This window comes from Vulpes vulpes, unplaced genomic scaffold (assembly GCF_048418805.1).
Source record: "Vulpes vulpes isolate BD-2025 unplaced genomic scaffold, VulVul3 u000000659, whole genome shotgun sequence".
Taxonomy (NCBI): domain Eukaryota; kingdom Metazoa; phylum Chordata; class Mammalia; order Carnivora; family Canidae; genus Vulpes; species Vulpes vulpes.
Window position 1 is genome coordinate 215205 of NW_027325797.1, and position 27153 is coordinate 242357.

Sequence of the window (27153 nt, forward strand, 5' to 3'; positions counted from 1 at the left end):
TATATTGTTTTTCCTTATTTTGTTTTCATAATTGGGAGCAGTATGGCATTTGGGTAGATTATGCACGTTAGTCAGAGTCTTCAGAATGCTGTTGGTCTTTCGGGTAACATGAGGTGGTAGTTAAAGTTATATCTTCTTGGTATGTAGTTGAGCAAATTGAAATGTTTTTCTGAACATCTTGTTCTGAGTTTATATCGGACGTAGAGGTGAAATGTGTGTCTTGCACTGAGCTTTGGCAGGAGGAACAATTACAATCTGGCTTTTTGTCTTCCAACTGCAGGTTGTATAGGTTTTGGCTCTCACTTTTCATGTCTTCTGATTTGTTGTCTGTTTGCATGGTGTTTGTTTGCATATCTTTTTTTTGGGTATCTGTGTATTTAAGGTCTTGTTGGTGCTTATCCTGATACTGACTGTCTTGAAATGGAATGCTCTGTAATTGTTGAGGTCGAGTTATGGTATGCACAGCTTGGACATCTTGGTGTAGAGCCTTCTGCTTTAGGGATTCTTTTTCAAATAGATCTTGGGTTTGCTGGATTTGAGATTCCCACTTTAGGGGATGCGGCATTTCTAATTGCATGTCCTGCACTTTCCAGTCTTTGCTTCTCCAGCCTTGAGCTTTCCAATCTTGGGATTGTTGGCCTGAAAATTGCCAGCCTTGGTGTTCCTGGATTTGGAGTTGCCCATCTTGATGTGGCTGCTTTAGAGATTTCTCCTCTTGGACCTGCAGGTCTTCAGTTTGCTGGTATTTGCTTTGTTTCTTGATGGCTTGCCCCTTATAAACCTGTAGAGCTTTATCTTGTCTTTCTTTGTGTTGTCTCATTGGAGATTGCTTCTCTCTGTCCTGTTGATCTTCACCTTGCCTTTGTAATTGTTCCCATTGGACCACCTGGACCTCAGCTTGCTGATCTAGGTGTTGCTGTCTGTCTTGCTTAACTTGGATTTGCTTATCTATAGAGTGCCTCTTTGGAGATAGCCAGTCCTTGATGTGCTGGTCTAGGGATTTCCTTTTAAGGGATTGTTGGCCTTGAATTTGCTGGTCTAGGGCTTTCTGTTTTGGAGATTGCAAGCTTTTGTTTTGTTGCTCTAAATTAGGTGACTTTAGAGATTGCAAATTTTCGTTTTGCCAGTCTAGGGATTGCCACTTTGAGGATTTCCTGCTATGGAAGTCCTCCTTAGATTTCCATTCTTGGGTCAGTAACTTGACTTCTGATTGCATATCTTGATATGCTGCTTGCATATATTGTTGGTTTTGTTGTTGAAACTCTAAGGACTGCTGATTTAGGCGTTGTATATTAGAGGACTGTGCAGCATGGAATGTTGGGGCTTCAAATAGCATGACTTGTGTAGGCAGAGTTTGTATCTGGGAAAGCAGATTTTGGTTAGGCATGTCTTGGGGTGGTAGATGTGGGGATAGCATGTCTTGAGATGGTATGTTCTGGGATGATATGTCTTGATAAGGAGAATTTTGATGTGCAATTCCTAGGGATCGTAGGTCTTCGGATGATATGTCTTGGTATGGCATGTCTTCTGATGTTAGGCCATGAGGCTGCATGAAATGGGGTTTTGGGGCTTCAGATACTAGGACTTGGGCTGGCAAAGCTTGGGATGGAAAGTCTTTAGGTGATAACGGTTGGGGCTTTTTTACAGAATAGGATGGAGAAACTTGGGATGGCAAAGCTTGGGACTGCTGCAGTTGGGTTTGCTTTTTTGGGAGTTGTGTGATAGCAGATTTTAGATCTTCATCTTCTATTTGTTTAGTAGGCAGAATATTTTCCGCGGGCTTTTTCTTTGATGCAGGAGGAAAAAGTTTCAGTTTAGTTTCTTCCTCATAAAGTTGTGAAAGTGGAGGGATACTTTTCCGTTGTTCATCTAGCACAGACTCAGAAGATGTATAATAAGTATTGCTACCCCTCCTCCTTGAATATCGAAAGGTTAAAGGATTTTTTGAGATTCTTAACTTGAAGAAAGTATAGCCTCCAATGAAAACAGGCTGTGTGTTTGATACTGAATCATTAGTAGAAGACTGTTCGTGAAACTCAAATTGTATTGCAGCATTTTCTTCAGGGGCAGATAGTGAACTATCTTGAGTAACATCCGAAGGCAAGAAAAATACAATCTATAAAACCAAGGGTAGGGGAAACATTAATGTAACAATCAACTTTTGATATTCTTTTCTTCTTGTATTCCCAAGTGATTTTTCATCTCTGCCTTAAGATAGTAGATAGAACATAATACCTACACAAGGAGTCAGAAAACAAATATAACTACTAGCACTGGCTTTGCCATCAACTCATTGGTTTTATTTTGGACAAGTCATCACCTACTATTATCTCAAATATTGAAAAGGGGAATTTGATTAAGATTGTCTGAAGTATTCTTCCCATACTTAATATTATAAAGCTTCTCAGAAATTTAAAATTATCCACTCAGTATTCATATATTCAAGGTTTTTTAAAGATTTATTTATTTATTTCACTGAGAGAGCGAGTACAGAAGAGAGGGGGAGGGGAGAGGAACAGAAGGAGAGAGAGAGAGAGGCTCAGTCAGACTCCATTCTGAGTGTGGAGCCTCAGTGCTCAATCTCACAACCCTGAGATCACACCTGAGCTGAAAGCAAGAGTGCATTATTTAACTGACTATGTCACCCAGGTGCCCCCATATATTCAGTTTTATGATTTACTGTTGACCTACTAGATGAACTAGATACTGGAGATAAAAAAAATATTAGATGTGGGTTTTGCTTATAAGGTGCTCACAATGATAGGTAACCACGATATAAAGAGATGGCAATACAATTTAGCAAATGCTCTTATAGAATAGGTATTAAGCTCTTTGTGGGAATGTAGAGGATTATCAGATTTTGAAGACCATGAAATGTTTCATTGAGGAGTAATAGCTGATGGTTGAGTAGGAATTCCTTATCCAAAAAGGTCAGATGAAGTAAGATAGGAGTTGAAATCCAGGTATAAATAAACAATGGGCACCAAAACACAAGGTTATAATGCAGTATTATGTGACGAGAGGGTAAGCAGTTAGACATTGCTAGATGGTGTGCTAGGCGCTATAAATTGAATGCTTGTGTCCCTCCAGATTTCTGTGTTGAAACCTAATCTCCAATGTGATGGTATTTAGAGGTAGGCTCTTTGGGAAGGAGATTAGATCATGGGGCTGGGTCTCCTGTAAATAGAATTCGTGCTTTTATAAAGGGACTTCAAAGAGCTCACTTGCCCCTTACTCCAAGCAAGGACACAGTGAGACTAACAACTATGAACCAGGGCTCTGAATCTGCCAGGACCTTAATATTGGACTTCCAGCTTTCAGAACTATGAGTAATAAATCTTTGTTGTTTAAGCCACTCTATCTGTGGTATAGCAGTACAAATAGACTAAGACACAAATCAATACCAAGAAGTGGGAGTGCTGCTGTAACAAATACCTAAAAATGTAGAAGTAGATATAGAACTGGGTGATGTTTGGAGCCTGGCCGACCTTGGAGGTGCTTGCTAGAAAAAGCTTATCTTGCTGTGAATGGACCATTAAGGGCTGTCGTGGTGAGCGTCCAGGAAGATAAAAGCCATAGATAAAGTATAAAGTCTCGGTCTTCTTCTTTTTTTTATTTTTTTTTTTCAAACCCTTGTGTCGAGGGCTAAGTCTCGGTCTTCTTAAAGAATACCTAAGTACTCCTGAACAAAATGTTGGTGGAAATATGAAAGATAAAGGTGATTCTGCTGAGGTCTCAGACAGAAATGAGGAATAGGTTATTGGAAGCTAGAAGAAAAGTGATCTTGGCTATAAAGTGCCAAAGAACTTGGCCAAATTGTATTTGTGTTCTGGTGTTAATGGAAGGTAAAACGTGCAATAGTGAATGAAATGATGAAATTTCATGTAGTAAATGATATTATTAATAATTAACAATAAGTATTTTATGAAATTTAGCCAAAGCTATTTCTAAACAGTGTTGAAAGTGAGGGTTGGCTCCTTCAGGCAGCTAATAGTAAAATGTGAGAAGAGAGAAATTACTTAAAAATGGAATTCTCTAGCAAAAAGGAAGCAGGACTTGATTGTTTGGAAGATTCCCAGTCTACCCACATTGCAAAAAATGAGAACACTAAGACTATGAAGCTTAATTTTTGCCTGATGAGGAAATTGGTATAGATCAGCCGTCTCAATAGAAGCCAGAACCTATTCTCCAAAACAATGGAAGAATGACACCGAAGGTGATTCAGAGTGTATCAGGGCTGCCACTCCTACCATGGGCCCAGAGTAAAGGGCCCTGGAAGAAGGATGGTTTCTAAGGGTAGGACCACCTCTCTGGTTTCCAGCTGAGCCAGAATGCCTCACCTCGGGGGGCGCAGAGCTGTGCCAATGTTGAGAACTGCTGCATGGGTTGCAACCAGCTGAGCCATGGGATTGCGACCACATCCACTGAGATTTCAAAAGACGGGATTTCCTGACAGAGCCGTGGGCTTGGAATTCCAGCCTGCAAAGACTATAGGGCCCAATCAGAGAGCTGCTGCAGGGGGCAGAGCTCAGGGGGAGAATGACTGTGGGGCCTTCCTGCTCACCCATGAGGGTGATATCACCTCCACAGTGAGCTTGGAAGTCAGAGCGTCTAGCTAAAGAGAATTATTCCTGAGCCTTAAGGTTTGTTTACTCTGTTAGGTATTAGACTTACTTGGGACTTGAATTTTCTTTTCTCCTATTTCTCCCTTTTGGAAGAATACACCATAGCATTTTGGAAGTTTGGTGTCATAACATGTTTGGTTTCATAGGTTCACAACTAAAGGAGAATGGATCATACGTTGAGTCTCACCGTATCTGATTTAGATGATATTTAGATGAGATTTTGGACTTGACTTTAAAGTTAATGCTAAAACAAGATAAGACTTTTGGGGCAATTGGGATGTAAATAATATATTTTTCATATGAAAAGGACAGGGATTTGGGGAGCAGGAATGGATGGAATATTATAGATTGAATTTGTTCCCCCTAAATTCATAAAACTTAATCCCCAGTGTGATGGTATTTGGAGGTGGGGGTCTTTGGGAGGTGATTAGATCATGAGGGTGAAGCCTTTATGAACGGAATTAATACTTTTATAGAAAGAAACCCAGATAGCACCCGTTCCCTTCCCTCCATCTGAAGACACAGTGAGAAGATGGCATCTATGAACCAAGAAGTGGGTGCCCACCAGGCTCTGAATCTACTAGCACTCTGATCTTGCACTTCCGGCCTCCAGAACTCTGAGAAATTTTTGCTGCTTGAGCCACTTAGTCCATGGTATTTTTGTTACAACAGCATGAATATATCAGGACACTAGGGCAGGAAATTTGCGCTTTCCTCTACAGACAAGTGAGATCTATGGAAGTTTTTTAAGCAACTAAATGACAGCATCTGATACCACCTTTAGCCAATACTTCCAGTTCTTCAGTTTTGTTTTTATTTTTTGTTTGTTTGTTTTGTTTTTGAGAAAGGCTGTCATTATAGACCTATCTACTTAGTTTTGTCAGCCTATGTCCTTTCTTAGGTCATCCATAGAGTCAGAAGAGACTAATTGTTCTGTTCAATGAAGTGATTGGAACTCTGGGTGATTAAATAACCTAATTGTGACTACCTATTTGATTGATGGCTGGCCTAAAATGAGTCTCCGTGTTCTCTTATACTACACATTGTCATTCTCCACCTTCTAATTTGTTTTCACATCTATGTTTTATTGCCTTTGAAAGACTATTTATGCAAAGATTAATAGCACTTTAGGGGATATTTCTGCATTTTTACTCATCCTCAAACATTCGTTTCATTTGAATAGTATTTTTTTCATTTGTAAAAAGAAAGATTTGAAGGCATGAATTATAATTTCTTTAACTTTATTTAAGACTTTAAGTGTATAACTTTAAGTGTACTCATCAGTGATTACCAGATGCTAGACAAGGTTCCAAAGTCATCTCAAATAATAGTTATAATATCCTTATGAGGTTATTAACCTTGTTTTATGACTCAGAGAACTGAGGTTTCAGTTAGTGTCACAGAGCTATTACTTGTGAAGCTGGGGTCATATATTGCAGTTGAATTCTAGATCCTGTGCTTTTCTCTCTATCTAATATATTTAATTTCTAATACATGCTTCTTTATAATAACCACTTCAGTTACACTTTACTCCAGGGTGGCTATGACTGAAGACTATATAAAATAATGCCTTGGGCATTGTGGTTGGCACAGAGAAGTTACTCGGTAAATATTGAGTTCACTTTCCCTTTCCTTTTCTTGAGATCAGGGTGCATATTACATGGTACCTTTGCATTCCCTGTTATACTTTGCACATTACTATGCCATTAAAAAACCCTTTTTGTGGAATTAAATTGAATAGTTATTCAGTGTAACTCATTTTAATATTGCTCGTAAAGAGTTTCATACTCTTCTGTGTTGTATCAAGAAAAGAACAGTATGTCAAATACCTGGGCTCAGATGAAATAATAAAAGTGTAAGCATGAGATGAAAAATTATAAAAATTGATATTCATTCATGATAAAAAAGTTTCTTTACAAATGAGGATAAATTTAGTCTATGAAAACCCTATAGGTAATATCATAATTAAGGGTAAAATATAAACCTTTTCAATCTATGGTTGGGAATTAGAAAAGATTGTAGTTGAAAACCAACAAAGTTGCAAGATTTATACTATCCGATTTTAAGGATTATTATTCTAGGGGAGCCTCAGGGAAGAAAGCAGAATAGGAAACTCCTGGAATTAATCTATTCATCTAGACAACAAATGTATTGGCAGAAACACTCTGAAATAACTATTTTGCAACTCTGGAATCTATGTGAACACTTGCAACTTCCAGGGGAAAACTTGGCTGGTAAATTCATGCATTATGTAAGTCAATTTAAGCCTTCAGCATCATAGTGACTACTTATCTCCCACTCCGAGCCTTTGACAGGCAGCTGGGGGATGGCAACCCATATTTCAGGGGCCAAGGTGGGCAATTAGGATCATGTCTTCCAAATATCAGGTTTCTGTGTTTTAATTGCAGATTGCTGCTTCTAATCACTGATGTGTAGGCGCAGAGGCTAGATTCCATTATTTCAACACATCCTAACTGAAATAGCTCTATAGGAAATTACTCAACTTCCACTATTTTCTTTTTGAATTTTTAAAATTTATTTATTTTTCTTGATATTTAGAAACAATGGTATTTATGGGAGAATGTAGAAACCCACTATGCATGCCCAGGAAAAGATGCAGGCTCAGAAAAGACCTGAGAAGTCCTGAAGCTTATCTCTGGCATAGAGATGCTCTACACCAATAAAAACAAACAAACAAAAACCACCAAAAACCCTAAGGCAGATGGATAATCTAATTTCCAGAGTTAACACAGTATAAGGTTCAAATGTTGACTTTTCAGTAAAAGAGATACCAAGGTATACAAAGAATCAGGAAAGTTTGGCCTATTCAGTGGAAGAAAATTAAGGAACACAAACATACCCAAGAAAGCTCAGACTTCATGTTTACAAAGGCTTTAAATCAATTATATTAAGGATGCTAAAAGAGCTAAAGAAAATCATGAGCAAATATAAGAAAATGATGTATGAACAAAATGAGAATATCAGTAAAGAGATATAAATTATAAAACAGAACCCAAAGGAATTTCTGGAGATGAAAAGTACAATTAAATATACACTAGAGGGGTTCCAAAGTAGATATGAGCAGTCAGAAGAACTAATCAAGAAACCTAAAGATAGAACAGTTGAAATTATTGAGTCTGAGGAACAGAAAAATAACTTAAAAACGTGAATAGAGTATATGTGACCCACAATAAGGCATTTAGAAAATAAATAAAAAATGGTAGAAGTAAGTTCATCTTTATTAGTATTTACTTTAAATATAGAAGGTTTAAGCTCTCCAATCAAGAGACAGAGATTGGCTGGATGGATAAAAACAAGACAAAAATAGTTCAGTTTTGTACTGTGTACAAGAGACTGTAGATTCAAAAACACAAAGAAATTGAAAGTGAAATTATTGAAAAAATAATACCATGTAAAAACTACCAAGAGAATGCTTGGGGAGGGGGCTATATCAGATAAACTTTAAACCAAAAAAAGATTATAGGAGACAAAGAAATACTTTATATATTAATGAAAGTTTTGATAGAACATGAAGATATAACAATTATAAACATTCACACATCTGATAACAGATCCTCAAAATATATGAAGCAAAATTGATATAGTGGAAAAATAGATAGTTCTACAATAATAGTTGGAGGCTTCAATACCTTACTTTCAAAAAGGGTAGAATGACCACACAGATGATAAGTAAAGAAACAGAGGGATAACCAACACAGTGAACCAATTAGACTTGACAGACATACACTGAACACTCCAAGCAACAAAAGCAAAAAACACATTCATTCATCTTAAGTGCATGCGGGACGTTCTTCAGGAGAGACTACATATTATGCCACAAAACAAGTTTCAATAGATTTGAAAGATACCATGCAAAATATCTTTTCTGGCCATACCTGGATAAAAATAGAAACTAATAATACAAGGAAAGCTGAAAAATTGACAAATATGTGGAAATTAAACAGCATGTTCTTAAACAACCAGCAAGCCAAAAAAGAAATAAAAAAAGAATTTAGAAAATACTTTGATATTGAAGAAAACAAAAATAGCATACTGAAACTTACGGCATGCAGCAAAGGCTTTGTTAAGAGGGAAATATATAACTGTAAATGTCTATATTTGAAAAGAAGATCTCAAGTCAGTACCCTAACTGTATATGGAATCAGGACAAGTAAAACAAACTAACCCAAAGCTAGAAGAAGGAAGAAAATAATAAATATTAGTGATAAAATAGAGAATAGAAAAACAATAGAGAGAATCATTGAAACCAGATATTGGTTCTTTGAGAAGATTAACAAAATCAACAAACTTATGGCTGGATTGAAAAAAGAAAAAAAGTAAAGAAGATACAGCAAATAACTAAAATAAGAGATGAAAATGAGGAGGCACTCAGCTGGTTAAGCATCTGCCTTCACCTCAGGTCATGATCTCAGGGTCCTGGAATCGAGTCCCATGTCTGGGCTCCCTCCTCAACAAGGGGTCTTCTTGCCCATTTTCCTACCCTCTGCCCTGCTTCTGCACCTGCTCTCTCTCTCTCAAATAAATAAAAATAAAATCTGAAAAAAATGGAAGTGAGGACATTGTTATATTATTACAGAGATTAAAAGGATATAAAAATATTAAGAACAATAGTATGCCCATAAATTAGATATTCTACAAGAAATGAATAAATTACTTGAAGCACACAAAATATCTTCACTGACTCAAAAAGAAACATAAAAAAACCCCTCTTGGATCAGATAGATTAACTGGTGAATTCTATTAAAGATTTAATGAAGAATTAATACCATTCATTCTCTTAACTCCTCCAAAAAATTGAAGAGAAGGGAAAATTTTTCAATTCATTCTATGAAGCTGACATTACCCTGATACTAAAGCTAGATAAAGACATTGCAAGAATAGAAAATTATCAATATCTGGGATCCCTGGGTGGCTCAGTGGTTTAGCGCCTGTCTTCGGCACAGGGAGTGATCCTGGAGTCCTGGTATCGAGTCCCACATCAGGCTCACTTCATGGGACCTGCTTCTCCCTCTGCCTGTGTCTCTGCCCCCCTCTCTCTCTGTGTGTCTCTCATGAATAAATAAATAAAATATTTAAAAAGAAAAGAAAATTATTAATATCTCTTGTCAAACATTTTCAGCAAAACATCAGTAAGTCAAATGTAGCAATATATCAAAAGGATTATTCATAATGACCAAATGAGACTTATGCCACATGTACAAAGATGGTTCAATATGAAAAAATCAATAAATGTCACATTAATATAATGTAGGGGGGAAATCCACATGATCATCTCACTAGGAGAAGAAAAGGCATTTAACAAAATCCAATACCTATAAATGATAAAAAAAAGAAAACTCTCAGAAAATTAAGAATAGAGAGAAAATTCCTCAATGTGATAAATATACAACCAACATAATACTAAATGGTGAATGACTGAAATGTTTCCCCCTAAAATCAAGATTCAGACAAGAATGCCTGATTTCACCATTGCTACACAACACGGTAGTGGAAGCTGTACATATTATTGCTAAACAAAAAGAAGTAAAAGTCATCCAAAATGGAAATGAATAGGTAAAGCTATCACTTTTCATAGATGCCATAATCCTATATAGGGAACATGACAAAGAAACGACAAGAAAGCTCAAATAAATTCAGCAAAGTACAACATACAAGACCAACACATGATAATCAGTTGTGTTCCTGTATACCAGCCATCAGCATTCCAAAAAGAAAAGAAAATTCAGAAAACAATTCTATTTACAATACCATCTAAAATAATTAAATACTGAGGGATAAATATAACCAAGGAGATGAAAGATTTCTGTGCTAAAAGGTGTAAAATATTGCTGAAAATAATTAAAGTAGGTCTAAATAAATGGAAAGGCATCCTGTGTTCATCATAGGAACATCTGACATTGTTAAGATGCTAATACTACCCAAAGCTATCTACAGCTTAAATGCAATTCCTATTAAAATTCCAACAGCCTTTTTCTCAAAAATGGCAAAACCATTTCTCAAGTTCATATGGAATTCCAGAGGGCCCAAAAGGTAAAAAAAATATATATCTTAAAAAAAGAAGAACGATGTTGAAAGAATCACACTTCCCAACTTTGAAATTTAATAAAAAACTATAGTAATTAAGAAAGTATAGTATTGACATAAAGGCAGATATATGGACTAATGTAGTCAAAATAAACTAATGTAAATAGACTAATGTGGTCCAGAAATAAATCCTCATATGTATGGTCAATTGATTTTTTAAAATTTATTTATTTTAGAGAGAGTGAGCAAGGGGCAAAGGGAGATGGAGAGAGAATTCCAAGCAGACTCTGCCCCAAGCACAGAGCTCAGTTCCACAACCCTGAGATCATGACCTGAGCCAAAATCAATAGCTGGATGCTCTACTGACTGTACTACACAGGCACCCTCAGAGATTAGAACAGATATGTCTATACCAGTGTTCCTAGCAGCATTATTCACAATAGCCAAAGGGTGAAAAAAGGCTGTGTCCATCAACAGATGAATGATGAGGCAAAATGTGGAATATACACAAAATGGACTATTGTTTATCTATAAAAAGAATGAAATTTTGATAAATATGAATGAACCTGGAAAACATTATGTGTAGCCAAGTAAAACAGATACAGAAGAAAAAGTATTATATGATTCTACTTTTATGAATTATCTAGAAAATCAGTAGATAATGGAAAGTAGATGTAGAGACATAAAATAGACTAGAAGTTACCAAGGGCTGGAAGGAGGAGAGGGCTGGAACTAGAAGTTACCAAGGGCTGGAAGGGGAATTACGTTTATGGCACAGAGTTTGTATGGGGATGATGAAAAGTTTTAAGCATAGATAGTGGTGATGATTACACATCGTTATGAATATATTTAATGCCACTGGATTGTATACTGAACAAATGGCTAAAATGACAGGTAGTATGTTATGAATATTTTACCATGATAAAAAAAATGATTACTACGCTAAAGCTGCAGAAATTAAGACAGTGTGAAATATGTGGAAGAACAGACCTACAGATCAATGAGACAAAATAGTGTCCAAGAGAAAACTATAAATAAGAGGTCAATTGATTTTCAACCAAGATGCCAAGGGGGAAAACGTTGCATTTTCAACAAATAGCATTGGCATAGCTGGATATCTTCATAGCAGGGGGTGCATGAACTTCTTACCTCACAGCTATATAATATGTAAAAGTTAACTTGAAATCTGTTACAGACATAACACAAAAGCTAAAACTGTGAGACCTCTACAAGAAAGCAGAGAAGAAAATATTTGCAATTTTGGTGTAGGCTTTGTTAGAATACAAAAAAGACTAACCATAAAAGAAAATAAATCATAGATTGGACTTCAACAAGTTTTTTACTTGAAAGAAACTGTTAAGAAAATGGAAAGGTAAACAAAGGCTGGAAAAAAATAGCAATACACATCTCTTTTAAAAAAAGAACTTATATTAAGAATCATTTTTAAAAAAAGAATCATTTAAGTTCTTGTAATATTACTGCATAATAATGCAGTAACTGTTGGCTAATGGCGGTAACAGACACCTCCCTCCCCCCCAAAAAAAGATACATCAAGGACAATAAACGCAAAAAAATCTCATTATCATTTGTCATCAAGGAGGTGAAAATTAAAATTACAATGAAATTCTACTATATGCCCGCTAGAAGAGCAAAAGTATTAATACAGCTGGCACGTGCAAGTGAGGGTGGTTATACAGAGCAGACTGGCAGGGGGACGAGCTATGTCTGAACAGAGGTGACCGGATAGCAGAGGGGGCAGGAAAAAGAAGCGTAGTTATCTCAAAGGGTGGAGTGAACCATCATGTTAAAGTTCTCTCTCCCTGACCTCTCTCACCTTAGAAGCTGCAGTTCAGCATCTGAGAATACTGCTCTGGCGACTAACAGGGCTCCTTGCAGTGTCCCAGTGCGAACCCTTTCTTAGAACAACATTGAACGCACCTCATTGGAGTTGGTCCAGCACTTGCTTCTGAAGGAGACGATAGTCACAGCGATGCTGAGCTCTGCTATGCTGATGATCAGTAAGACTGACAAAATTCCCTGCAAATAATGAGGATAAATATATGGCGTTTGAAATGAAAGCTCTATCATTTTAAAGATATAAGCCAAGGACTTCTTACACTGTAACACCAACAAGGGGAAATAACACATTTAGAAGCTCCCATAGCCGTCAGTGATTGGACAATTTTCATCTTACCTCTTTTTTATAAGCAGAGATAACAAACATCAATGCTTATGGGGACCAGGCAACCATCCCAAATGAGTGGACCAGTAAGGAGGGGAAATGATAGAGAATAAAGGTATCCCCAGAATGCATCCATTACTCAGTTCTGAGCATAGTTGTCATGTGGGAACGTGGGTCCCGTGCCGTATTTTCCTTTCCTAAGGAAGCAGGATGTGCATATTTTTAATGTGAACATTTCTGGCTATTCATTCACTTGTGGGAACCAAATAGGACAAAATGCAGGCTGGATATAGCCCACAGACTGCTGTTTTGCCCACTGAGCCTTAACGTAATAGATCAAAAAGCAATATAAGAAATAGCACGATGTCTAGAAAGCTTGGGCGGGGGAGACGGGAAGACCTGGGTGCACTCAGGTCACACGTAACCTGGTCAAGCAACTGAGTCTGTCTGAACCTTGGTTTCCCTGCAACACATCCAGAAGCTTGGATATTCCATTTGTTGATAAAACCAAAATGATGTGTCTACCATAAAGTTGCCTCCTGGTCATTGTGAAACTTCTATCATAATAAGGAAGCAAACAGAGACAAATAAGTAGACAATTATTTACTTTGCTAAGTTGTATTAAGTGCTTTGAGAAAGTATTGGGAGCTACGCACTACTGTAATGGGAGATCCAGACAGGCCAGCACCGGGAAAGGTAGAGGTGCAATCAGGAAGGATTCCCCAATGAAGTGAAGTTTAAACTAAGGTTCAAGAACAAGGAGGGGTTGTAATTGGGCAGGTGGAAAGGGTTGGCACCAGACCGGGAACCGTTTGAAGCAAGAGACAGCTGGTCTGAAGGCCCTGGGCAGTGGGTATTTACCACATTAAGGAATTTGAGAAGGTGCCAGAAGTGTGGAGCGAGGAGGATAAAGACCTGAAACAATGTTGGAAAGGTAGACCAGGTAGTTGTTACAGGGTCTTGTAAACCTTTTAAGATTTGGGTCTTAATTCTGTGTTCCACAAGAAGCTATTGTGTAATGTGCTTGGATCTGCATTCTTAAATGATGGCTCTGGCAACAATGTAGACAGTGGATTGGCCTTTGAGACAGAGGTCCATTCAGGAGATGTCTAGAATCCACTGTTCTGGCTTAAAAAAAAAAAAAAAATTTAAAAAAAAAAAGCTTATTTGTGACACTGGAATTTCACCAAGGAATCACGAGTCATACACGTGGGGTCTCGGAACAGATCCTCCCTGATTTTGTATGTAAACATGAATCCTGCAGTTCTCATCTACACAGAGTCAAAAATCTGGAGATTTAACCCTGTCAGTATACAGTTTCTTCCTGATACGTACTAACATGTACAGCAGTGGTGGTCTGTCCACTAGAAAAAAAGAGTGAAGGATTATGATGTTGTATGTCTTGGCCCAATTAGGACAGGACTGTGTTCCTCTCATAGCTTTTCTGGTTTTCCTTAGTAACTTTTTTTGAGACTGATTCTGGAGTTTATCTCAGAACATATGAGAGTGTCCTTATGCTCGCTTTTATGGATCATTGTCAGGATCAAAGAAAATCTTGTGTCCAGGAACTGGTAGCTCTTTTCTCTTTCCTTCTTTATTGGGAAAGACAGTTTCCTGTGATTCTCTTTCACTTCCATTCAAACAGGTCAAATCCCATTAAAGTTCAAGGACCAAAGCCTTCAAGATGTGGCTGACAGAAATAAAATGAAAGCCCAGGATTTACTTGCGGAAGTAAAGGGCAAGGCCTTTTGGAGGCATTGATATGTCAGCATAAAAGTGACAGCCACTGAATATTTACTAGATAAACACTAAAAATTACCCCTACAGTTGGGCTTCCTGGCTCATCTGCTGTGATGAATGAAATTGCTATATTGATGTAAAATGACTTATGTTATAAAATAATGAAAATACTTTAGGAAGTAGCTCAAACACCTTCTCCTACTATATTTTATTTTTAGTATTAATTGGGTAAACTTTTTAAAGAAAGATTTATTTATTTGAGAAAGGGAGAATGCATGCACACAAGCAGGGGAAGGGGCAGAAGGAGAGGGAGAAGCAGACTCCCCACTGAGCAGGGAGCCTGTCTCAGGGCTTGATCCCAGAACCCTGAGATCATGACCTGAGCCCAAGGCAGCCAGTTAACTGACTGGGCCACCCAGGTGCCCCAATTGGGTAAACTTTTCAGACCGTTTTGTTCTTTACTAATTCTGAAAAGGTAAAATTCAATCCAAATCCAGGTCAATACTACTAGTAATAGCTAGAACCTATTGACTGTTTACACTGTGCCAGGCAGTATTATTCTAATTTAAGTAACTCTCATGACAACCCAATGCAGGACATATTCTTATCATCTTCATTTTCCACACAAAGAAAACAGGTTCGGAGAGCTTACAAGATCAGGATCAGATCCTGCATCACAGTACACTTTTCAATAGTTCAAATGCTAACTAACTTCCCTTACTGGAATCAAAGTTAATGAATTGATGCATCATGATCCTAGTTCAAATCAGATGGTATAGACCCACCGTACAGAGTAGGAGCACTTACGTTGTAAAGAACTCTACCTATAACACAGATTCCTTCCAGGGAAGGCGTCTGGCAGTATTTGTGCTGATATCTGTAGCTGATAATGGTTAGAATAATCCCAGCCACTGCAACCAAGGAGCTGATAACATTCATGGCTGTGACACCTTGTCCCTAGAAAATAGTTTTAAAAACAATATTAAAATAAATAAAAATGAAATGAAACCAAAAATAACCATGTAAGAAATTTGTAGTGCTTTTGTATTTCCAGATACCCCTCAGGGATGAATTACTCCATCAGGTGGGTATGCTTGAAAGGCATGGTAAGTTAAATACTGAGTCATTGAAGTCAGAAGACAAACTAAGTTTTAGTTTTCAGTCAGCCAAGAAAGAGAATGAGTAGAGAAGAAGGAGTGCTCTATAGTTAGTGCTAAAAAAATTTTCATTTTATCCTAATGCACCATCTTTCATAATCTGCAAGCAAAATGGTATGTTAGGAAATATCTTCACCTTGTAATTAGACCCGAGTTTGAGTCCTAGTGAACTAGGACCTTGTGTAAGATAAGTTAATCTCTTCGAATTTAAATTTTTACCTCAAAAAAAAAAAAAAAAAGAGAGAGAGAGAGAGAGAGAGAGAATAATGTCACCTAATTTTAGAGTAGTATCCATTTATTCATTTACTCTAATAAATTTTTAGTGTGCCCCAACTATGTGTCCAGGACTGCATATGGCCCATGAGACACAAAGAGAGACACAGGTCCTGCCTTCGTGTGACTTACATTCATTCCTCCAGGGATTCAAACAGTAGCCAACCATATCACCAACATATTTACTGATGGCAACAAATTTAGACTGGGTTTTAATGATTTCCTTTTTTGATTGCAGTGTCCCAACATGGAAGGTATATGAAAAAGTCCAGATTGCCCCACCAAATTCCCTTCTCTCTCTCCCTACACACACACACACACACACACACACACACACACACACACACATACATATGCTGGACTGTCTTATTCATACCTCTCCCAGCACTGCTATTGCTATTTTTTTTAAAGGAAAAACAACGAAAAACCTCATATTTCAAATCAGTAGATATTTACTAGATCTTGATTGTGTATGCCTGTTGTGAGGGCATGCAGTGATGCATTCACACAGCCTGTCCTATCCTGGAGCAGCTGTGGCTTAGGGCAGCAGGACTTAGAAGTATTCCTATGACTTAAGGGTTACCCCAAGCACAGGCCTTTACAATAAATAGGCACTTTGGTGGAAAATGCGCAGGATAGACAGATATTCTATCTCTACCAGTCCTCAGTCCTTTGCTCTTCTGGGCTCTGTTCTGGCTCCCATAGGACATTTAATGGACTAAAATTTCTAGATCCGCAATCCCCCAATGTGTATTGTGCCTTATGGTTTACAGAGAATATGCCCAGTCTTTGTCTCATCTGACCCTCATTATGGTTTTGTGATGTAGGCAGATCACTTCTTATCCCCACAGTACAGCTGAGTAAGGTTCAGGGACGGAGTGATTGTAAACAACCCTGCAGTTGGTGGAAGAGCTGAGAGGGAAGGCCAGATCTTCCAATGCTCAATTCAGTGTTTGTGCCTCCATAGTGATCTGCCTGCCTCTGTGTAGCTCTCACTGGGTCAGGGGTAGGTCCTTCGTTTATTCTTCCGCTCTGAAAGGAATTGATGTGGAGAGAAGAACAGCATTTGGGGCTTTATTTGCATTGTTTGTATTTATTTCTACACGTAGAGAGAGATGGGGACTTCTATCCCATCAGAGCTGTCCTATGGTCTGTAGCTATCCCTAGAGGAAAATGGCAGAGGACCATAAAAACATGGTTAAAAAGGCTTTAAGAGAAGCCTTACATCTTCAGAGAGAAAAAAAAAAAATTGTGAGAAAGAAGTACAAACTTTTAAGTATCTTTTATTTTTTTTTTATTTTTTTTTTTAATATTTTTTTTATTATTATTTATTTATGATAGTCATACAGAGAGAGAGAGAGAGAGGCAGAGACACAGGCAGAGGGAGAAGCAGGCTCCATGCACCGGGAGCCCGACGTGGGATTCGATCCCGGGTCTCCAGGATCGCGCCCTGGGCCAAAGGCAAGCGCCAAACCGCTGCGCCACCCAGGGATCCCTTAAGTATCTTTTATATGTAATATTTTTCTTAAAAGTTTGTCTTTGTTTATTTGAGAGCAGAGTGAGAGTGACAGTGAGAGCACGAGGGTGAATGGGGATGAGGGGCAGAGGAAGAGGGGCGAGCTGACCACCTGCTATGCTGGGACCCTGATTGGGGCTTGATCCTGGGATCATGACCTGAACTCTAGGCAGATGCTTAACCAACTGAGCCGCTTGATGCCCCTATATGTAATATGTTACTAAATTTTCAGAATAACCCTTTGAAGTACTTTTCCCTTCAAGTTGACACAGCAATGAGTGATAGCCTTGATTCCAGCCCACAATGATCTGACATCAATGCCAGACTCTTTTCTTCAGACTTTGGGTAGGTCCCAAAGGAAATCTTCTGTATGTAGGGGTGAGGGGGAGGGAGATTACAGTGATTCTGAGATTGGTTTTGGTTAGAACAGGGTTTCTCAAACTTGGCACTACAGACATTTTGGGCTAGATCACTTTTTTAAAGATTTTATGTGTTTACTTGAAAAAGAGAGAGCATACACACAAGCAGGCAGAGGGAGAGGGAGAAGCAGACTCCCCACTGAGCAGGGACCCTGATGCAGGGCTCAATCCCAGGGTCCTGGGATCATGACCTGAGCTGAACGCAGACGCTTAACCAACTGAGCCACCCAGACACCCTCAGATCATTATTTTTTGTTATGGGAGACTTTTCTAAGCATTTTAGAATGTTTAGAAACACTTCTACCTGCTAGATGACAATAGTAGCCTGCAACCTAGTTGTCCCACCTAAAAAAGTCTTCAGATACTGTCAGATATTTCTGGGGGAAGAGGCAAAATTATTCCCAGTTAAAAACCATTGAGTTAGAGGAATATAGAATGGTTTCCAAGAAGAAACTCTTTCAGATTATTTGACTAGGGAAATGGGAACTAGTAGAAGGGTAAAGGTTAGTGGTGACATTGGCAAATAGGAATGACCGGAACTGCAAAACTTGATGTTTAAGGATATTCCTGAGATCCTTTACTACTAAAGGTTTCATACACAAAGACGATGTAAAGTAAATAGATGATGTTAAATTACATAGAAGTCACAAAAGTAACTTACCATACATTTTGCCTTGTCATTGATTCCTGTGAGGTATCCTGTAATAACATACTGTTAAGAAGAAAAGAGATAAAAGTCAACAGGTGATGTGTTTTTGACTCCCTTACAATATAATTTCCTTTGGAGGTTATATTGTAATCTGTACGTCTGCAAATCTCCTGGACCATGTAGTCTTTCCACCTGAGCATCAGGGAGGAAGAAGAGTAGGCACTGGCACCGATGCAAAATGAAATATTGTGCTAGGCATACTTAGCACTGAACAACAGGATCAGCTGAGAGAGGCAGGCCCCTCATTACGGTCCAAAAGGTACCACTGAGATGTTTCTCCCAACTGGGCTCTAAATTGGAAGATAATTCTGGGCTCTGGGCCTGGTGGAGGGAAGGGAAGGGTGTTGGAGGTGTGGAAGGAGACTTTCTCAAGCAGAACACTCTAAAGGCTGATAAGAGGGCTTGCATCTAATATAATTATCTCAGCCACTTCTTTATCTGGGATATAACTCAGGGAAGATGAGAACTCTGTCACCCAAAGTGGAACCCCTTACTTTTAATATTCTGGGCATAGAAACCTCTTTTGTAGGAATTGGTGTTGGACCTTGAGGACATCTGGATCTTGGTGTTCAGGGACCTCAAGGTGACAAGCAGAGATCAGAAAGTTACCTTTAATTCCTCCATTCACTTCATTGCCCACAATGGATCCCCACTGGATCAATTCTACCTCCAAATCACTCTCAAAGCTTTCTATCTCCACTGTCATTTCCATGCCTGGATTCTTGTAGCCTCCTCCCAACCAGCTGTCCCAGGTTTGCTGCTACCATACTCGAATTCAGTTACCACTCAGAAAAACCAATGATGTTTTAAAGATGACAGTTTTCAAATGTCACTCTCCTCTTTAAAGATTATCAGCAGGTTTCCTTTAATCTCATATTAAAATTCCATATTCTTGGGACACCTGAGTGGCTCAGGGGTTGAGCATCTGCATTTGACTCAGGGTGTGATCCCTGGGTCCTGGGGTCGAGTCCTTTATCGGGCTCCTGCAGAGACCCTTCTTCTCCCTCTGCCTGTGTGTCTGCTTCTCTTTCTCTCTCTCTCCTCTCTCGAATAAATAAATAAAATCTTAAAAAAATAAAAATTAAATAAAATTCCATATTGTTAATATGATTACAAAGGGCATGACCTGTTTGCAGTCTACATTTTTGGTTTCATTTTGTACCACTACCATAGATTCATTGGTCTTCTTTCTGTTGCTCTTTCCCACATCAAGCCTTTCACTTATGCTTTGCTTTTGTCAGGGCATCCTTTCCTTCCACTCCACCCAGTGAACACCTATGTGCAAAGCACTTCCCTGATCTCCAAGCCAGGTGAATTCTTCCTTAAATACTCACAGGGCATCTGGAACTTCTCTCTTATCGAGTGCAAGTGAAATAACATATCTGTGGAGGGTTTTTTTGTTTTCTTTTGTTTTTTACTTTTCCACTCTAGCCTCCCTATTATATGACAAACCCTATCTATTTCTAAGAAGAGCAATTCATTACTTCCCTCAAAGAGCCTTGTTTGCCACTATGCTCGGTACCTGCAGCTCTACCAAAGATAGAGTACGGGCCTAGCAAATATCATTTTAGTGGAGAGTGGAGTTTTAAAGAGTGGTATGTGAGAATCTCACTAGAATTCATGCAAGTAGATCACACACAGTCACACTGGGGAAATTCTGTTGTGAAATGGGGAAGTGGGGCTTTGTCTTTTTGATTCTCTACAGTGCAGGATGTGTAGTATGAAAATTATAGTCATTATATTATTTATATTTGGAAAATGAAAACACTGCTAGTTGATTTTGAAATGCAGATCATAGAAAAGGTATGGCATATTTATATTTATCAAAAGAGATCTGGGTTTTTAATAGAGACAATAGCCTCATTTAGTTATTATTTCACTCATTTATTCATTGAGTGATGAATTCATTTATATCTACTATGCAACAGGCATGATTCTAGCTTCTAAACAATTAAAACAGATAGTATTCTTACCATCCTGAGAGGGTATGTTCTGGTGGGGGAAGGTGTAATGAGTCTCCCCTTAAATATTGTGGCAGAAGATTAGGAACCAAAGCTGTGGGGATTGGATACAAATAACACTCTACTAAGAATTATATGTATGGCTCCATAATTAACTCGATGAGTGGCATTCATAAAATTGTCTCTGGGAATCATAAGGGGATGAAACCATAATAATCATCTTTAGAATTCTTCTTAAGTTATGAGAGTCTATGATTCTATGAATGTTAGCTAGATATTCATAAGTTATTATCTATTCTTGAGATTAAACTACATGATACTAAACAACCAATGAGTCAATGAGGCAATCAAAGAAGATATTAAAAAAAACATGTAGACAAATGAAAATGAAAACACGTTGGTCCAAAATCTTTGGGATGCAGTGAAAGCAGTTCTAAGAGGGAAATAATATAGTGATACAGTCCTACTTCAAGAAGAAAAAACTCAAATAATTTAACCTTACATATAAAGGAACTAGAAAAAGAAAGAACAAACAAAGCCCAAGGTGAGTAGAGGAAGGAAATAATAAAAAGCATAGTACAAATAAATAGCATAGAGACTTTAAAAAATAGAAAAAAAATCAGTAAAACCAAGAACTGGTTCTTTGTACAGATAAACAAAACTGATAAACTCTTAGCCAGATTTATCAAGAAAAAAAAAAAAAAGGAAAAGGACCCAAATAAATAAAATCAGAAATGAGAGAGGGGAAGTAACAACCAACACCACAGAAATACAAAGGATTATAAGAGAATATCATGAAAATTTTATGCCAAATAATTGGACTACGTATAAGAAATGAATAAATTCCTAAAAACATCCAATCTTACAAAACAGAATTAGGAAGAAATAGAAAATCTGAACAATCTGCTTACCAGTAACGAAATTGAATCAGTAATAAAAAATATTCTACTGCGGTGCCTGAGTGGCTCAGTTAGTTAAGCACCTGACTCTTGATTTTGGCTCAGGTCATGATCTCAGGTGAGATTGAGCCCCAGATTAGGCTCTGCACTGTGTGTGGAGCCTGCTTAAAATTCTCTCTCTCCCTCTGCCCCTCCCCACATGTGCTTGACCTCTGTCTAAAACAAAAACAAAAACAAAAACAAAAAAATCTATTCAAAAAGTGAAAGTCCAGGACCAGATGGATTCACAGGTGAAATCTACCAAACATTTAAATAGGTTAACATCTCTTTTTCTCAAAATATTCCAAAGAATAGAAGAGGAAATAAAGCTTCTAAAGATATTCTATAAGGCCAGAATTATCCTGACACCAAAACCAGACAAAGACACCACAAAAAAGGAAGACTACAGGCCAATATCCCTGATGAATATACTCAAAAATCCTCAACAAAACATTAGAAAGCTACATTCAACAATAACATTAGAAAGATAATTCACCATGATCAAGTGAGATTTATTGCAAGGGTGGTTCAATATTTGCAAATCAACATGATACACCACATCAACAAAAAGAATGATAAAAATTATATGATCAATTTGATAAATGCAGAAAAAGCATTTGATAAAATTCAATATCCATTCATGATAAAAACATTCAACAAAGTGGGTTTAGAAGGACAAGCCAGAATATAATAAAGGCCATGTATGAAAAATCCATAACTAACATCATACTTAATGGTGAAAAACTGAGAACTTCTCTGCTAAGATCAGGAACAAGACAAGGATGTCCACTCTCACCACTTTTATTCAACATATTACTGGAAGTCCTAGCCACAGCAATCAGACAAGAAAAAGAAATAAGAGGCAACACTATTGCTAAAGAAGTCACCATTTGCAGATGACATGATATTATGCATAGAAAAATCCTAAAGACTCTAACAAAACACTACTAGATATAATAAATGAATTCAGTAAAGTTGCAGGATACAAAATTAATACCAAGAAATCAGTAGTGTTTCTATACACAAATACCAAAGTAGCAGAAAGAAAAGGAGACAACTCCATTTACAGTTGTACTAAAATGAATCAAATACCTAGAAATAAACTTAAGCAGGGAGGTGAAAGACGTGTACTCTGAAAACTATGAAACATAGCTGAAGGAAATTTAAGATGACACAATAAATGGAAATATAATTCCCATGTTCATGGATTGGAAGAATTAATATTGCTAAAATGTTAATACTGCCCAAAGCAATCTATAGATTCAATGCAATCTCTATCAAAATGTCATCAGAATTTTTCACAGACCTAGAGCAAGTAGTACAGGAGTACTAAATTTGTATGGAACTACAAAAACTCTGAGTAGCCAAATCAATCTTGAGAAAGAAAAACGAGCTGGAGGTGTCACAGTTCCAGATTTCAGGATATACTACAAAGTTGCAGTAATTAAAACAGTATGGTAGTGGCACAAAAATATACACATAGATCATTAGATTAGAATAGAGAGCCCATAAATAAACCCATAATAATATGTTCAATTAATCTGTGACAAAGAAGATAAGAATATACAATGGGGAAAGGCAGCCTCTTCAATGAATGAAGCTGGGAAAGCTAGACAGCTACATGTAAAAAAGAATGAAACTGAACCACTTTCTCTGACACCATACATAAAAATAAATTCAAGATTAATCACACCTAAGCCTGAAACAATAAAAATCTTAGAAAGGAACAAGGGAAGTAATTTTTTTCTGGCCATAGAAACATTTTTCAGGATATGTCTTCTAAGACAGGGGAAACAAAAGTAAAAATAAATTACTGGGACTACCTCAGAATAAAAGCTTTTGCACAGTGAAGGAAAACATCAACAAAATTTTAAAAGACTACCTAATGGATGGGAGAAGATATTAGCAAATGATATGTCAAATAAGGGGTTAATCTCTCAAATATATAAAGAACTTACACAATTCAACACCAAAAAACAAAGCAAAACAAAAAAAAACAATCTGATTAAAAATGGACAGAGGACCTGAATAGATGTTTTCCCAAAAGGACATTCACATTGCCAACAGACACATGATAAGATGCTCAACGTTATGATCACCAAGAAAATGCAAATCAAAACCACAATTGGCGTCTCCTTACATTTATAGATCAAAGAGAAATAAGAAGTGTTGATGAGGATATGGAGAAAAAGGAACTCTCACGCAGTGTTGGTAGGAACGTAAATTAGTATTGCCACTGTGGAAAATAGTACGGAATTTCTTCAAAAAATTAAAAATAGAAAGACCATATGATCTATTAATTCCACTACTTATTATTTACTTAAAGAAAACAAAAGAACCCACTAATTGGAAAAGTTATATGCACCCCTATGTTTATTGCAGCATTATTTACAATAGTCGTGATACAGAAGCAACCTAAGCGTCCATTGATAGACAGATAAGGAAGATGTGGTACATACAGGGGAATATTACACAGCTATAGAAAGGATGAAATTGTGCCATTTGAGACAACATGGATGGAACTAGAAGGTATTATGCTAAATGAAATAAGTCAAACTGGAAAAGATGCCATGTGATTTCACTCATGTGGAATCTCACAAAAAATGAACAAACAGATTCAGACCTATAAATACAGAGAACTAACTGACTGTTACCAGAGGAGAGGGGGTTGGGGCTGGAGAAAAAGGGTGAAGGGGAGAGGGGCATACAGGCCTCCAGTTATGGAATGAATAAGTCATGCGAATAAATGGCACAGCGTGAAGCATCCAGTCGCTGATACCGCAGTAGAGATGTCTGGCGACAGGTGGTAGCTACGTTTGTGGTGAGCGCAGGATAATGTATAAACTTGTGAAATCAGTATGTTGTTCACCTGAAAGTAATGTAACATTGTGTGTCATCTGTACTCAAATAAAAATTGTTATCTACTCTTAAATTCCATTTCCATATTTGCAAAGAAGAGAGTAGGACATTCGCCCGTCTCATCTCCCGTTGGTGATAAGGAGCAAATGACTTATTCTACGCACAGGGCTTTGGGAACTTTTAAGCACTGTACACCTAGGAGAAGTTACCGCTGTGGTGATGGTAGTGCGATGACTAAATGAGTCACTTCTCTGGCCACAGAAGGGACAATCTGGTTTCCTTGGGGACCATATTCATGGGATTCATTATGCCAGGACCTGGGGCAGTTCAAACCAGTCTTGACCATAATCTTGACCATAATTTCTCCAAAGCTCCTAGCTGACAGTACTCACAATAAGTGCTCCCCAGAATGGATATCCTGTGAGGAAAACGAGGGGAAACCTCTGGGAGAAATTGATGTAATTAAATGCAAATATACTTCCAACGCCCACAATGATCGATGCAAGCAGGATCTGGAGAGCCTGTGAGGAAAGAAATGGGTCCATGAGATCAGAAGTGCCCCAGCTCACTGGGCTCCTCCGGGTCCCTGGGCATACCACCTTGCTTACGTCACACCTCCCTCCACATGAATGCCTTTCCCTTCCACCTGCCAGCTGCCCTCAGATTATCCGTTGTCTGTTTCCTCACCACACTCACCTGGTCCTTCAGGTTCGTGAGCCTCACTCTCGTCCTTCGCTACTTACTGAAGCCCCCCCCCCCCCCCCGTGTTACCAATTTCCCTTGCAGCAGACAGATTTAAATATAAGCCTGGCCTACTTGTAAGCTCCTTGAGGACAGAGACTGCAAACTCTTCACCTTGCACGTTTTCCCGTCTATAGCTCCAGCATCCTCCTCCTGTCCCCAGTCCCCAGCACACACACATTTTCCGCACCCAGTGCATGCTGTTGGAGCCCACTTCTCTAAAAATTTGAAGTGTGCTGATCTAGAGTGGAGAGGCTGGGGTGAGTTCTCTTCTGCTCCTCAGACAGGAGCCTGTCTAGAGGTGACAGTAATCCACTGGGCTTAGCAGGCTGTTAGGAGTCTGTGCCGTGGTGCTCTTGCAGAGAGGGCAGCTCTTCTTGGAACAGAGCTTCTCTTCAAGCATTCTGGATTTTTCCCCATGCATTGACCACAAGTAGTGATTTTCTTCTTTTACAAAGGGTGGAGGCTGTGTACACAGCCCTCCTCTAGGTGCATGTATGACTGAAAATGTTTTGTCTAGTTTATGGCTTACTATGAGCTTTGAATATAGTTTTCAAACAACTCCCAATGCCTGTGACAGCACAAAGGGAAAGTTTAATCTCTCCTTGAATGGCTTTTAGCTCCAAGGGAGGCGCCACCATGTCCTGAGGTCACCTCATCAATAAAATATTTGGAAAAATTATACCAGTTTCCTTCATCCTCTCTGATAGAATTCAAAGAGCAGTACTAACTCCTCATGAAACAGCCCTAGGATTTCCTCAGTGTTAGGAAGTTATAGTCAAACTGTGGAAAGAGCCCAGATGCCCCTCAACAGATGAATGGGTAGAGAAGATGTGATAAATACACAATGGAATACTACCCAGCGAAAAAGAATGACATCTTGACATTTGTAATGATATGCATGGAACTAGAGCAAAGCAAAATAAGTGAATCAGAGAAAGGCAATTATATGGTTTCACTCATATGTGGATTTAAGAAACAAAACAGAGGAGCACAGGAGAAGGGGGGAAATAAAACAAGATGAAATCAGACAGGAAGACAAACCATGAGAGACTCTTAACTATAGGGAACAAACTGAGGGTTACTGGGGGGCGGGGGACGGGCCCACTGGGTGATGAGCATTAAGGAGGGCACGTGATGTGATGAACACTGGGTGTGATATGCAACTTACGATTAACTGAACTCTTCATCTGAAAATAATTTACTATATATGTTGGCTAATTAAATTTAAACAACAAAAATAAAGATGATAAATAAATAAATAAATAAATAAATAAATAAATAAATACTGTTTTTTTTTCCAGCATTAAATAAACCTCCAGAAGCATTTCTAAGACATGCTTATAAATAAGATATTTACAAGGCAAACTGTGCGTTTCTAAGCAGAACTTTTATTTCTCTTATTTATCAAAAACCAGGGAAATGGTAATATTTGCTATATATTGGTTCTTCTACTGAAGATCAAGGTTATTTGTACAAGCAAGTGACTTAGAAGTTTTTATGATTAGTCAAGAAGGAAACATTAAGATGAAAAGCGACAAAAAAAAAAAAAAAAAAGAAAAAAAAAAGAAGGGGAATCAAGTCCCTTCCTGAAAAAGCCTCCAGGCAGACACACCTGGAAAAAAACAGCTTCTTTTCTCCTTTCCAGGAAAACCCGCAGATGGGAGAGGACTTACCCCCAAGACTTTTGGCTCTCCCTTCAGGAAATCCAGCAGAGAGCTCTGAGGTCCATAGGGAAATGCAGTCAGTATTGTATCATTTGGTTGTATAGTGATGACATGGGCGGATCTTTTGACTTCAGATGATGACTCCATGATTCATTGGCAGAGCTCTATTAAGAGTGAGTGAGTGAGTGAGTGATCGCTGCAGCCAAAACCATGGTCTTCCATCAGTCTTACATGGAGCAATGAACCTTCGTGGTTGCTCTCCTCGCTCCTAGAACCACGGAACCACAGTCATTGAGTCATAGAGTCTAAGAATTCTAGAGC

General features: G+C 38.1%; 1 protein-coding gene across 1 annotated transcript; it reads right to left on the reverse strand.

Moving 5' to 3' along the window:
* LOC112935043 (uncharacterized) lies at positions 1-27070 on the reverse strand. Its single transcript, XM_072745739.1, has 7 exons — positions 26842-27070; positions 24817-24945; positions 18619-18669; positions 15400-15549; positions 12609-12707; positions 893-2116; positions 1-739 (listed from the first exon to the last, which is right to left on the reverse strand). The coding sequence occupies exons 1-7, from the start codon at positions 26977-26979 to the stop codon at positions 68-70; spliced, it is 2463 nt and encodes an 820-aa protein (XP_072601840.1). The 5' UTR covers positions 26980-27070; the 3' UTR covers positions 1-67.
* Between the last annotated feature and the right edge of the window lie 83 nt (positions 27071-27153).